The sequence below is a fragment of the Filicampus tigris genome, chromosome 8 (assembly GCF_054856515.1).
Source record: "Filicampus tigris isolate MCC_2025a chromosome 8, RoL_Ftig_1.0, whole genome shotgun sequence".
NCBI lineage: Eukaryota > Metazoa > Chordata > Actinopteri > Syngnathiformes > Syngnathidae > Filicampus > Filicampus tigris.
Window position 1 is genome coordinate 15,420,058 of NC_141224.1, and position 13,838 is coordinate 15,433,895.

A 13,838-nucleotide genomic window follows, 5' to 3' on the forward strand; every position below is an offset into this window, starting at 1 on the left:
CTTTTCCATGCAGTCATTTTTCCTTGCGTGGAATTCTGCATGGGGTGTGCGACTGCGTGAGCACATCACATGCGTAAGAAGCAGAAATGTGATCATGCCCAACCATGCTTATCACGTTGATAATCCCTTAAATTTAACATAATATTCCAACACAGTGATCCATTGTGCGTGGTGGTTCCATGGGCGCGTATAAATGAGTTGCTAATAAAAAACAAAAGTAACAAAGTACCTTTTAATTCAGCCACATTATAATTTCTACGATCTTGCTATATGATTATCTAGTGCAATACTGTATTCTTCAAAGTTAAACTGTCGAGTGTCGATTTCGACGTTCCCAAGTACAGTACTCTTCTGTAGTAAAGCTGAAGTCTTCCTGGACGTGGTTACGTCAAGTGGGGACGTCACGCTCGCGCTGAAGAAAGCTGCTCTGTCATTGGTCACTTGTGTGGATGCTTCCAGCCGCTCCAGTCGTCTCCCATCCGCCTCACAGCGTCCTGTCAACCGAAGGTTACAACAACCGGCTTTACGCCTTCTAATATAACCATTGACGCCCATAGTACAATAAAAATGGAATGCTTTGAAGGTTTTTCTCGCTCCCATCTCCAGTTACCGCGAAGAGAGTGAAAAGAAGAGACATACGCGTGGATATAGTCGCTGTTTTTATTTTCCGTTGTATTCCGGAGCTAGTTGGACGGGACAGCCGAGTATCGACTGAGGTGAGACAAGTTGTACTTCGATTATGACCATTATCGTCTAATTTTTTAGGCTTGTCAGTCCCGGTGGTTGCGTTTGTTACACTAGTGCTTTATTGTTAAAGCCACGCCTGCTTTCAGCCGTCGAATGACCCGACTTGTGTTTTCATGTGACCGCTTCTGAGAAGAGTTGCTTACTAACGGGGCTTGTCGCTTGACCCTTCAGCTTTCCGAGTCATACCCACTGCCACGGTCGTCCTACCCCCGAGATGCTACCCCGTCTGCGGGGAGTACTGCGGCCTGTCCTCTACCTGAAAGCCGGTAGGGGGCCGCTCCAAGCCGGACTCTTGAGCCACCAAGCTGAACCCTCGGTATCTCTCTCGGGTGTGTCGGCCGCAAAGCTTCCGGTCTCCGCGCTGGTTCAACAGCGTCACCTCGGCACACACCCGCTGAAAGAACCCGTGGAGCCCCTCAACTCGCCCCGCGGAGCTAAGGAGTTTATTTATAGCCTCCATCCGTCTGAGCGTACCTGCTTGCTGCGGGAACTGCACAAGTTCGAGTCCATTGCCATAGCTCAAGGTGGGTGATTGTGTACGACAGTATGTCTTTTGGAGTGTAAATCACCCTTTTTCTGGTCAATGCAGCTGTGAATACAACATGTCAAAACTGTGGAAGCATTTATTTGATACCATTACCTTGATATCCACCTTATGTATTAGTATGCTCTTTGTCTGCTCAAGTAAGTCAATGTACTTCCAGTAGGTCTACTACATGTTACCGTGAGACAAGCTGACAACCGCGTGAGTACTACTAGTGACAATAAAATTCTACTAGTTAACATTTGTCGGTTCAGAGGTCGTGGGTTTGATCCCGGCTCCGGCCTCCCTGTGTGGAGTTTGCATGTTCTCCCCGTGCCTGCGTGGGTTTTCTCCGGGTACTCCGGTTTCCTCCCACATTCCAAAAACATGCATGGTAAGTTGATTGGACTCTCTAAATTGCCCCTAGGTGTGATTGTGAGTGCGGCTGTTTGTCTCTGTGTGCCCTGCGATTGGCTGGCAACCAATTCGGGGTGTCCCCTGCCTACTGCCCGAAGACAGCTGGGATAGGCTCCAGCACGCCCGCGACCCTTGTGAGGATAAGCGGTATCGATAATGGATGGATGGATAGTTAACATTTGGCACTTCACTGGTAGTACTAGTAGTGTGTAGATGTCAACAATTGCACAGTTTTGCCTCACTAGTAACAAATTGGAATCAAAAGGCTACTAGTGCATGATACATGCCCACCAGTTGGACCTAGTAGTGTTACTAGTGCAGCGTTGTTTTTTAAAAGGTATAATTGTATTCTAGTAGGCCAAAAATAGCACTAGTAGTGGGAAAAACATGTGCATTAGTCGTTCTACTAGTGCGCTAAATCTCTTACAGATACAAGAGATCATTTCAAGAGATATTTTTAACACACCTATTTTCCCCAGGTTTGTAACATTAACTTGAATATGTGAACAATAAATAATGCTGTAATTACTACTACTGCGACTCAGAGATACGCAACCACCAATTACTACCGGTAGTTGATCCAAGTTTTATGATGCATTTGTTACAAATAAAATATTTTGTTCATCATTAATTATGTCAATGACATATAATGAATGACATGCAGAATAACTAACTAGACAGCAAAAAATACAATTAACCTGCTACTGTTCATACAACAGAATAAGAGCTCTGTGTTTAACTAAAAGTAATTTTTAGCCATATTTATTTTATATTCATCATAGATTATTTGTTATATCGCAGGATTTTTTAGTGACTTTTTTTTTCCCACACAGGTTTTCACTGCAGACAGGGAATGTCCAAAGTTTTTGGATCATTTCACACTTAAAAGAAGCTCAAATACGATGTGCATAACTAATTACAGAGCTGGGCACTTGACCATTTTTTGCCGGTCCGGCCGCGACCATCCACCCTTGACCTGGGTACCATTCCGGCCGCGACCCTCCGTCCATAATCATAAACATTGTCGGCACCCGCCCCATTCCGCCCCTGACCGCCCCCCCCCCCAAAAAAAAATCATCCGTGATTGACGTCGCTGCGGGAGAGACGCTAACGCCAGAGGCTTTTTAAAGATCATTAGCTGGCTAATTTACTATTTGAACTCGCTGTAGACACGCTTCAAATGCGCCAGTAGTACTTACCCAACTGCGTGCTTGCTTGCATTGCGAGTCCCATGGTTGGATTTGTCGTATTGTATAATTATTTGGGTCCAACAGATGGCCAGAAGTCACAGTCAAGTTACTTATTTTGCACATTTCCCCTCCTTCCCGGCCTTCAAAATAAAAGTGTACCAGTAAACCACTATACAATGCAGGTTTGCTATGGCTATGGCGTATTTCCGGAAGTGGGGAACGCCAGAAAAAGTACATGAACTCCACCTTGATGTGCTAGCATCTGATTATACTCGTGGACACAAATTGTTTTGAAACAAGTCGGGGGGCGTCGCTTCAAAAAGACAGCGACAACAATACATATTGTACCTGCTACAACCATCGAGGGATGACTAGACGATGCATTTAATTTTATTATGAAAACGATCTTGAAGGTGGCGGCTAAGGGGGAACGTGGGTGAGTAGCTTGTTTACTGATGTTTACTTTACAGCAGCAGCAGCATCGAGCTGCGTGGTGCGTCCGTCTCCGTGTGGGAAACTGTATGTCATCGCAACACGTGAGACAGTAACGTGCACTCAAGCGTGTTTGTATTTCCTTATCGTCACATCACGTAACCCGCGCCTCCCACCTGCAACTGGGGCATACCATTACAAGAGGGGGCGGAGGGGCAATACCACAATCGCTATAACAGCAGTTGTCACTCGCGCAGACGCGGGAGTAGAAAGAAGCCTAAAAAGAAGCCTTTCACCGAGTAGGCTGAGATGATTTTTGGCCGCCTCGCGAGCACATCACACGCATGAGGGCCGATTAGTGGGCCGGACTAAAATCAACTTCCAAAATCAAAGCCATTTTTAAAAATTTGTCACCCCCCAACCCTCCGCCCCAAAAATGGGCATCCGGCCGGGCCGGAGGGTCTGATTGTTCCGGCCCAGGGACAGACTGCCCAGCTCTGATTAAATATTGTTAGCAGAGGTGGGAATTCCGTTAGTGCTTCATTTTTCCTTGATCCTCCTCATTTAGCATGAATGTATTTCCATTTCTGATGTTTGATCGTTGGAAGTTTACTGTATATATGCCAAGGGAATTTGATATCCAATCATAGTCTGAGTTTGTTATAACACATTAAGGTGATTGCATGCATTTTAAAATTCTGGTTTCAGTCGAATTATTGCAGTAGTGTTTTTTTTTTTCATGCATGTACTGTAGATGACTGACTGACTGATTCCTGCAGTCACAAGATTCATTCCCTGGTAGCATTCTGCAATAATGAACTCCCCAGACACTCATTCGGTACACCTACACAATCAACTGGGAATCTAATACAAGAGCGCAACATTAATATTTATCATTATTGTATTTTTTGAGTCTATTTATTGTTATTATTATATTTTCAAATCTCATTTATTTGGTAATAAAGGTGTACCAAAATGTCAGTCAGTGGGAATCACAAGTACCACCTATTGAATCACTTTACCCCCCGGGTGCTATTTTGCCTCAACCACAATCTCTAACCTTTGACCTTCCTGCATGTAGAGGAAATAATCTATCGACTGGGGTCAATTGATCATGTTTAGCTCCTGATTTCTGAACCCATCAATACGCAGTCATTTGTGACATATTTTGTGTGCGGTGGGTCATTTGGTCGTATATTACAGATTTTGTCATTGATATGTGAGAAAGCTGAAGTTGTCTGCAGATAAGCTACAAACTGGTGAAGGAGTGACCATCTACTGTGGAACCCCTAATTTGTTAAGATTTGGGAGCAATTTTTATCATAGGAGATAATGAAAATAGAAATACCAGCAGTATTCAGTTCCAGGGTGAAGCTGTTACCCCTATAAAACGTTTTTATTGACTGCACAATTTATAAAATTGCTGAATTTAACTGTCATACAATGCTCATGCTTGTGAGGTGAGTCTCATTACATGAAGACTAAAAGAAGCTCATGTACATCGTGTTCTGTCTTCATAAATTATTACAGTTATTATGCATTCTGGCGACTATTGCATATTATTTGAAAACGTTACAGATTTTTTTTTAGCATTTTTTTTAGCCAGGTGAAGCAATTTAGAACAGATTCTTATTCGCTAAGCCAACCTGACTGCAGACATCAGAGCAAAACAAAAGCAGATCCAGCAAGTACATTCAGGAAGGCTGCGGCTCTGATTGACTTGATCAAGTTTTACTACCTCCTAAACCTTATCGCAATATAATCACAATTTGCATGTGTAGCATTTAGTGTTGTTATTACTCATTACAAGTGGGGGAAAAAAAAAAACTTGAACATGTCGCTACGCATTTTCTGGTGCAGCAAATGATGTCGCTGCAAATCTTGGTCTGGTCCAAGAGACAAAATTCATTGATCATTAGAACAAATCAATGAGTCAGGCAAGGAGAGCCATGTGGAATAGGATCTGCATTTTGAGACCTTCCAGGATTGTTTTGCTCACTTTGAGTGCAAAGAGCCAAGAGAAAGGCTTTTGTCATTTTCTTGGACGGCTTTCTGCTTTATCCTGGCATTGCAAGCTCAGTGAGAAACTTAAATCATCAGCCTCAAATGGAAAATCAACAAGTATAAATGTCAACGAGTTCTAATCTCCATCAAGGCCAAACAATCCTAATTTGGTTCAATTCAAGAACCACTTGCATGATAAAACTAAAATGCTTACAGTATACAGCACTGAGAACAAATACAATATCTTAACATTTATGAAGTATTTGTCGAATCCTACTCTCTAATGAATAATGAAAACGTCCTTGGCACAGGTAATAACAAACAAGCCTCTTTTTGCTTCATAAATATTGACCCCAATTCATAACCCCCACAAGCTCAACATTTTGCGCCAAAGTAAAAATAAACTCTTTAATGTGCAAATTCCTCCCTGGTTTTCGGAGCCAAAGTGTCCCCACCCTCACTCGCCCGATGAAATGTTCAAAACATTTGATTGCTGAATGTGTTGCTCTTCGTACACCCCAGAAAATAATTGCAATACAGGATCTTAATCTGAATTGTAACAATGAATAAAATGAGACACAGCGAGTCAAAAAATGTGTTCCAGTACTCTACCTACAGTTGTAAAGTATTTTATTTAAAGTCACTGTGCCTTAAAACAGTTATAAAACTGCCATTTCACTGTACAACTATCACATTTCTTCAACTACAGGAAACCAGGGTGACGTTTCCATCCTAAATGTAAAATTGTTCCCATTACACATTACTTTTAGTATTACTCCTATCCATCATTTTCAAATTACAATAACATTAGTGACTGTACCTATTGAAGTAACTTTTATGCATGGATCAGCTTTTTTTGTTACATGTCCTGCCTGGCCAGATTCACGTCTGCTGACATACTCACCTTCACCTTCATCTATTTAAAACCCAAACAAGATTCTGTTACCTGGTGCCTATGCAGGCTGCAAAAGAGCTGAATCAGTGACTACTGGACCAGTCAAGTGACTTATTATTATTATTATTATTATTATTTTAAATCTATATCTGTAAACGTGGGCGTTATGATTGTTTAGATTTTAGAATTTGTAATTAAAAATATATATTTCGAATAAGCAGCTCAGCTTTTCATTTGTTGTGCTTTTACATAATCTGTTTACATTCATTTATCATGAGTCCAGAAGAATCTACATTTCTAATTCAGTCTGCCTCTGTATAGTAAAGATCCTAGAGTGTAGCTGCTCATTTATTGTTTTCATGTGTGGCTGCGTTTAATATTGATATTTAATCCTTGGCGCTCTCTGAGTGTTTCTTTCTTTTTTTTTTTTTTTTTTTTTTTTTTTTCGGAGAGAGAAAGAGTCTCACCTTTCCATTTCTCCATTGTGCCTCTGCTCATCCACAGTAATTCCCACAGATCTGTGCATCAGACAACCCATAGTGATCCTCACACACCCACACACCCACACACACACACCCACCCACACCCGCACACACACGCCCACACACCCCCACACACACACACACACGCACACACACGCATCATTACAAAGCGAGAGTGTTTGAAAAGGCCACCATTGGAATTCATTCTTACGCTGACAAGAAATAAGACTGATTCTTGCTGAATGATTTGATGTAATTTCATGCATTACAGGTCCAAACACTATCTAGTCCCACGTGCAACAACGGTTACGCTATGAAATTGAATGTGCATTGACCAAATTGAAGGAAGCTCTTCTGAGTTTAGGATAGAGGCCAAGTTTGGAAACAAACGTAATTGATTACTGTGCATGTCCTCCAACTGGCTGGATTCAAAATGGAAATGGCTGCATATGGCTTGCCGTTATTGAAAAATCGGAACAGACGGACCACTCTATAAATCAAATTATAACGGCACCACAGACACTCAGGTAATATGATTATCCCGAAAGTCATAGCGCTTTTTGTCTTCTGTAATTTAGACTACTTGTCATGATAGTCTGAGCATCAAAAATAGTTATGATTCATTTTGAATGGGGTTTCTTGGCACCAAGTGACCCAAAACCATCATTTTTATATTTCTGTCTTTCTAATAATTTAGTCTTGTCCTACCCATAACTCTTATGTACTGTATGTATGTCCCTTAATCTCTTACTGCTCTCCATGCCCCATTGATATTTACCTACAGTGAATGCTGAATTAACTGCAGCTCCACTACACATTATTATTCATAGGCTGATTTTTATGTCATACAAATAAATCCGTAGACGGTGCAGTGGTCAAATGACTTGCTTTGCAGCCAATCGAAACAGCCCCTCTCATTCACTTTGAAATCGGTGTACGAGAGCCGCACAGTCCTTGACATGGCAGAAGCAGAAACTCATTTGATACAGTCCAAGGAATTTGAAGAGCGCAAAGTATGTTTATCTAGGATGATTCAGAGAATTTAATGCTTGCTATTGTAATATTTATGATTACCATGCTTTTGTTTGTCACATTCATGATCGCCATGCTTTTGCCTGTGGTTGTTTGAATATATACCCTTGTTCCTCATATAGTGTCTTCTGCTCTAATCCACACTGTTCCAAATTATAGTTGAACATATAATGAAGCTAAAGTGGAATGTTGTCAACAGCAACTTACAGTTGTTCAAATTAACATTATTAAGATCAATTATCAATTATCAAGCATCATGTAATGCATAGCTGTGATGCACAATGTGGTGCGGCTCCAAAATTAAGATTATTTGGCCTTAACTGAGATTTACTGACCGGCCGACTCGCCAGTATTGCATCAAAATATGGAATGTATCGGCAATGGGAGAAAAATGGGAGATGAATCTGACTTTGGCAAAATTTCACAAAGCAGCTGCTATCAGTGAATCAGTTCATCGTCAAGGTGCATGTCACACTTTAAAATCAGCTTTCTCTCTCGCTTTCCGCCCTTGCTGTGATGTATGACAGGGAGTGTGCCAGCAAGGCCAGAGGGAGTTAGGCCAATAACAATCGATCATTAATGCTGACAGTAATGATGGCGTCACTGTCATGACGTCACATGTGACTTACTTCTCCTATGCCTTAAAAGGCCGACCGAGCCTTCCTCACTTTCCACGCCAGGATTACATTTAAATATGTGTTTTGTGTTGAGTACAATTGCAATTGTGATAAATCTGCGTGGTTGCTTCCTTCTGTCCTTTGGAAAGAAGAATAAATGTTTGGTTAAATAGAATAAATACAACATGTTGTATTCAGGTCTTTCTACAGCCAAACCTCGTAGATTTAAGTGTCATTTGTTTGGGCAGATGTGAATATAACAACTCATTAACCATAAGTGCTCCACTGTTGGTCCCATCTGAAATAACTATAAATGGGTATGAGTGGTTTGGCTGGCGACTAGTAGTATGGATGGATGGATGGATGAGTGGAGTAGTTTGATGTTTTTGTGTTTGCTTTGAGTTTTCTATGTAAAAAGAAAAAAAACTGGCGGACAAATTGGTCCAGGTGGAAAAGGCTTAGTCCCTTTTTGGGGTACCAATCTTAAATGAAATCTAAATTGAAATGGGGATGAATTAATAGTCTTTTTGAAAGATGAATCAGGCCTTACTTTAATTCCGTGTCTGGAGTGACTCTGAATAGTATTTTTATATTGAATTGCTTTAAGCTGCTTCAGTGTGAATGCAAGGTATTGTGCGGGAAAATGCTCTTCTTAGCAGATGGTGTGTATCATCACTAAAATGGATGGAGTGTGAGATCAAATGTGTGCATGGCTTCATCATGACCATCGTCTCTGAGGAACTGTGGTGGCTTCCCTTTATGCTCAAAGTGAATTCACTGTAGTGTGTCTTTAGAGTTATTTTCGACAGCCCAATTAAAACCGCCTATTTCCCACATCCTGTCAGGAGAAAGCTACTCTCCGTGCCTTCCCCCTGCGTGAGGTTTTCCCTGATTCCGTGATAATTTTGCTGACATTTTTCTTGTGAATTCCAGCTAGACACTTGTATCCTTGTATTTGGTTGGGTTCATTTATTATTATTCTTGTAGAGGGTCCAACATTTGTACTCCCTCTTTCCTAACTTCTGTCTCTGTCTCTCTGGCCCACATTCTATGTGGATAATTTCTTGTGTTCTGTCTCATAAATCATACAAAATACTGCAGTGCTGTTAGCTTGATGAATGTCTCTCTCCCTGTACTGTTCTCTATTGATCTTGTACACACACGCACACGCACACGCACACGCACGCAGTGTGGTGGGGTGAAAGGAGCTCATCCTAGCATTTTCTTTTACGAGCCAGAAATAATTGTCCACACATGAAATGCCCACCAGTAGTGGTGATATGTACACACACACACACACACACACCCAAACACGCACAGACACAACAGAAGCATAAGCGCCCACAAATGGGAAATACAGCATCTGCACATATTAATTTGTGCTGTCACTTAGCAAGAAGCCATTCCTCATGAAACTCAATTTTCAATCAAATCCTGAGGGGTGATCACACACAAGCATAGAGTGCTGCTTCAAAGTCTTCGATGAACAGCGCCTCTGCATTTGCTTTTTCTTTGCCGCCCATGCAGAGGCTCACTATAGAGCCAGCATTTTTTCTAAAACCTCCCTACAGAAGTTCAGTCATAATGAAATAAACATTTTGATCATATTACTCACACGTAAAGGTCATGACAAATGTAAAAAGCCAAAGTCATTTGCCGCTAAAACAAAGTGAAATGGTCTGCCTGTCACAGTCAAATAAGAGATGTTGTAATTTTAATAAATGTTTGCATAATTTCCCTTTAAAGCGACAATATTCGGTGTACTAATCCTAAAGAAGCAGCTTTGTAATCATTTGAATGGATTGAAGAGAATTTGGTGTTTTATGCCATAACAACGATGAATCAGAATCACTCACCTCAACTTTAGTCACCTGAAATAATGGTTGACCAGTCAGGACACATCACGATGTTAGCATTAATGTCAGTGCTACAAATACAGTAGCACGACATGCATTGTTTGTACAAACTTGCACATTAAAACTGTCTGACAATGTTTATATCAAGACACTTATAAAGCTTGTTGGTCTTGAGTCGTTTTAATAATCACGTCTGTAGTCTTATTTATCTCATTCACTGCCATTGACGAATTTACTTGTTTTTTCACAGTCCAGCCATTCAATCTCAGGAACTTATTTATATTTGTTTCTATTTTTTTCAAACGTTATGGTAAAAGAGGGTCTGAAAATATCTGGCAGTGAATGAGGTATTTGTATCATTTTCAGTTTTGTCTTTTTCATGAATTTTGTGCCTTTTATTTGCCAACTACCTCACTCTGCTGTATATAGGTTATCCAAGTGTATATAAATATATGAGAGCGAATATGCAGTGGTATAAATTGCCATGTACGACAGCAATCATAGTCGCTTCTTGTTTGGATGCAGTCAGCTTTATTGAGCTTGGAATATTTTTTTGCTTGAGACTTTATCGTAAATCCTGTCTTTCTGGCTTCCAAAGGGGACTGTATTAAATATCACCATACCCACCAACTGGGAAAACAAAGACAAATGGAATTAGGCATGAGCAGATTCTTAGATACTTACACTGGTTAGACTACCGCAGTGTATTATATACAGTCCAGTGTGTGTGTTCGTGGGAGTGTGTGTTCGTGTGTGTGTGTCTGTGTGTGTGCGCTGCTCCACTTCTCGTAATAATGTTAAAGGATGTGAAAGTGCTGCTTCGGGGTGTTGTTGTAGCTGACAGTCCCATTAATAAATGTGTATTTAAAGTCTTATCTATCAACACGACTAATCAGCTAGCTAGCAGTTCTCTGCTGTATTGCTGCAGGATGGGGATGCACGATTAGGGAGTAGTACGCGGCTGCTGCGGAGTCCCTGCTCGTGCATAGCTCCTTATCACAGTCCATTAAAGACTTTCCTCCAGATCCTTTATGCTGAGCCCAATTATTGTAGTAGGAAAGCACTGTGGGATTTTAGACACTACACAGTCAATGCTTTACACTGGAGGCCTTTTACGAGCCTTGTCAGCCAATAAATTGTGAGGTGCGGTAATTTGGAACCGAAACAACTTCAAGTGCTTCTACTTCTTGTTAAGTGATTTCATACTGCCTTATATTATTTGGTGTGGATTTGCTTTGCAGTTAAAAATTAAAGTCTAAGTGCATCGCCAGTCTGACTAATGTCTTTGGTGTGTGGAATGTGACATCATGACAAAGACACTGTGCTGTCATGAAATCCCCATCCATTTTTCTCTGACATTAGACAAAACAAGTCATGTGACCCTGCGTCCAGGAATGGAGAATAGGATATGAAACTAGACATGGGAGCAGAAAACCATCTGATATACAGTAATATTTGACAAGACTAATTATTTGAACATGACTTGATTAGAGATGCAAAGTCACAGTTTAAAACAACACTGTAAATTGTGTGTTCCACTATGCGAGCTGAGATGTGTGACAGAATAAATAGATGTCATCTTGTGAAAATTGGATTCCAATTTCCACAGACCCGAGTGAAACAAATCCAATTTCACAGAACCTGCAAAAGGAAACCGTTTTATTGCCCTCGGCCTTAAAGCAGCTGGCGTTGTCTGCTTCTGTCTGTTCTGCATAGCACAGCAACCAAGCAATACAGTTCCGTTCTTTTTGCATTGCAGCAAATTGCTGTCTGTGTAGTAGTTGACGTGTGATGTCACAGTTGCCACTTCCATGCAACCATGGGAATGGAAAGACCAGAAGAAACACAATTTTCAGATATACTGTGGGTTAGGGTGGCAACAGGATAGAAAGGCTTTTGTGGGATCTTGTTATTGGTTGTCAGCGTACAGCACTGTACTGTTTCATGTTCTTTTTTGTCAATTTCTCATTTGCAGATACAGTCCTGTGTTCCACTGGTGTGGTATCACATTATTTGTGTAGCTGTCATACATTTTTAATGAATTACTAACTTCTTGAAAGGGTTAGATTTAGGCAAAGCGCTTCATCCATAGAGATTATCAACACCAATGTCATGTAAATTCTCCCTCTCCTCAGCACATTTCACCTTGATGTGAAGCTCGGGAAATTTGCAAATGAGCTCATTCGATAAGGCAGGTGGTCTTGTATTGACTGAAAAGGACTTCATAATATTCTACCACGACAACTACTCACCTATCAATCACCGTACTTCCCTACTAGGAATGCACTAACACCACTTTTTTTTAGCAAACGCTACCTTTAAATATAGTCTGTAACACAAGCCATGTTAGGTATGTGGTGTTTCAGTCTGAACAATAGGGGACGTTATGTAAAAGGAGTACAGAGATAAGAGAAATGAAAATGAAAAGAAATGAGATGATAAAGAAGGTAGCATCTGGTGGACATACAAGTAGGAATACAGATGGCATGTTATTGCTGTGTGTAAACTACAAAATAAAGTAATTAATAAGGAATACAAGACTGCGTCGTGAGAATACCACGTTACAATAAAACAGCGACAAGACAACTGAAGTGATACTTTAATAAGGCTTGTGTATCTCTCAAATACACACACACTTAAAGGCTAGCACCAGTTGACATCTATACTATGTATAATTTCAGACACTCATCTTTCTGGGTGATGGAGTCAGCGAGGAGATTACTCCCTGATTCATTTTTATCACAGCACTTCATATGCTCTTTTCCTTTTCCTTCCCCTCTTCCATGTTTTATTTATTCTGAAATATCTCCCACAAAGCAAGCCCCTGAGGCCAGATGTTTCACTCTTGATCGTAACATGTTCATCATCTTTTTGTCAACAGGGCAGCTTGACATTGCGCCACCTACTGCGGCACAGTTAAGATATGGTAAGAAGTTTTTTTCATAAATACAATACAATACAATTAGTGCAGTATGTGTAATACATGTGTAATTAAATGACCTAAATCACGATTGTCTGTTATATATGAATCAACCAAAATATAGATAACAAGGAAGACAAAATGAACTTAATACAACAGAGTTGTGATAGTTTGGGATTTTTCATTATTTTACAGGAGTTAAATTTGATTTTGTTTTCACATTTGTTTTTCAAATTTAGTTTTAGTTTTTTACAGCAAGTTTGTTAGTTTTTAGTCCTTTATATTTTTCCCCCAAATGTTTCGTTTTGGTTTTTAATTTGAGTTATTATTAATTACTTAGTTTTAGTATTAGTTTTAGTCTTTTTATACATGCTATATGTCGAGTGTGGGAGGGGCAGGGGATCACAATAAGTATTGTGTAGAAAAAAACCCAGCAAATGTAAATTTTTGAAATTTTTTAGGCTAACCTAAAAGATGAACAACCACCTCAAATCAAATACAGGTATTGTACAGTTAACAGAATTTGAAGTGCAAATAAGTGCGGTGCATAATACTGCTTCCAAAATTAGATTATATTCCCTTGCTGTAGTCTAATTCAAATTCAAGCCCTTACTTAATTGCATGTTTTCCTTTCCTTTCTACAAGTTGCAAATTTTTCAAGTGGACTTTCAGATTTATGTCTTGTATTCCACTTGAGAGGTAGCTGCTGTACTGTATTCCTTT

At 40.3% G+C, this 13,838-nt stretch overlaps 1 protein-coding gene across 2 annotated transcripts in view; it reads left to right on the forward strand.

The window, feature by feature from the left end:
• Positions 1-399: 399 nt before the first annotated feature.
• The window catches only part of LOC147143903 (transmembrane protein 65-like), a 28,345-nt gene continuing 14,906 nt past the window's right edge, over positions 400-13,838 (forward strand). The window contains exons 1-4 of one of the 2 annotated variants that reach the window (XM_086039119.1): positions 400-507; positions 607-716; positions 919-1,271; positions 13,077-13,121. In XM_086039119.1, the coding sequence (XP_085895245.1) occupies positions 962-1,271; positions 13,077-13,121 (355 nt within the window). In that variant the 5' untranslated portion in view covers positions 400-507; positions 607-716; positions 919-961. Of the gene's footprint in view, positions 717-918; positions 1,272-13,076; positions 13,122-13,838 lie in introns of both variants that reach the window. The other variant, XM_086039118.1, reaches the window with a different exon arrangement.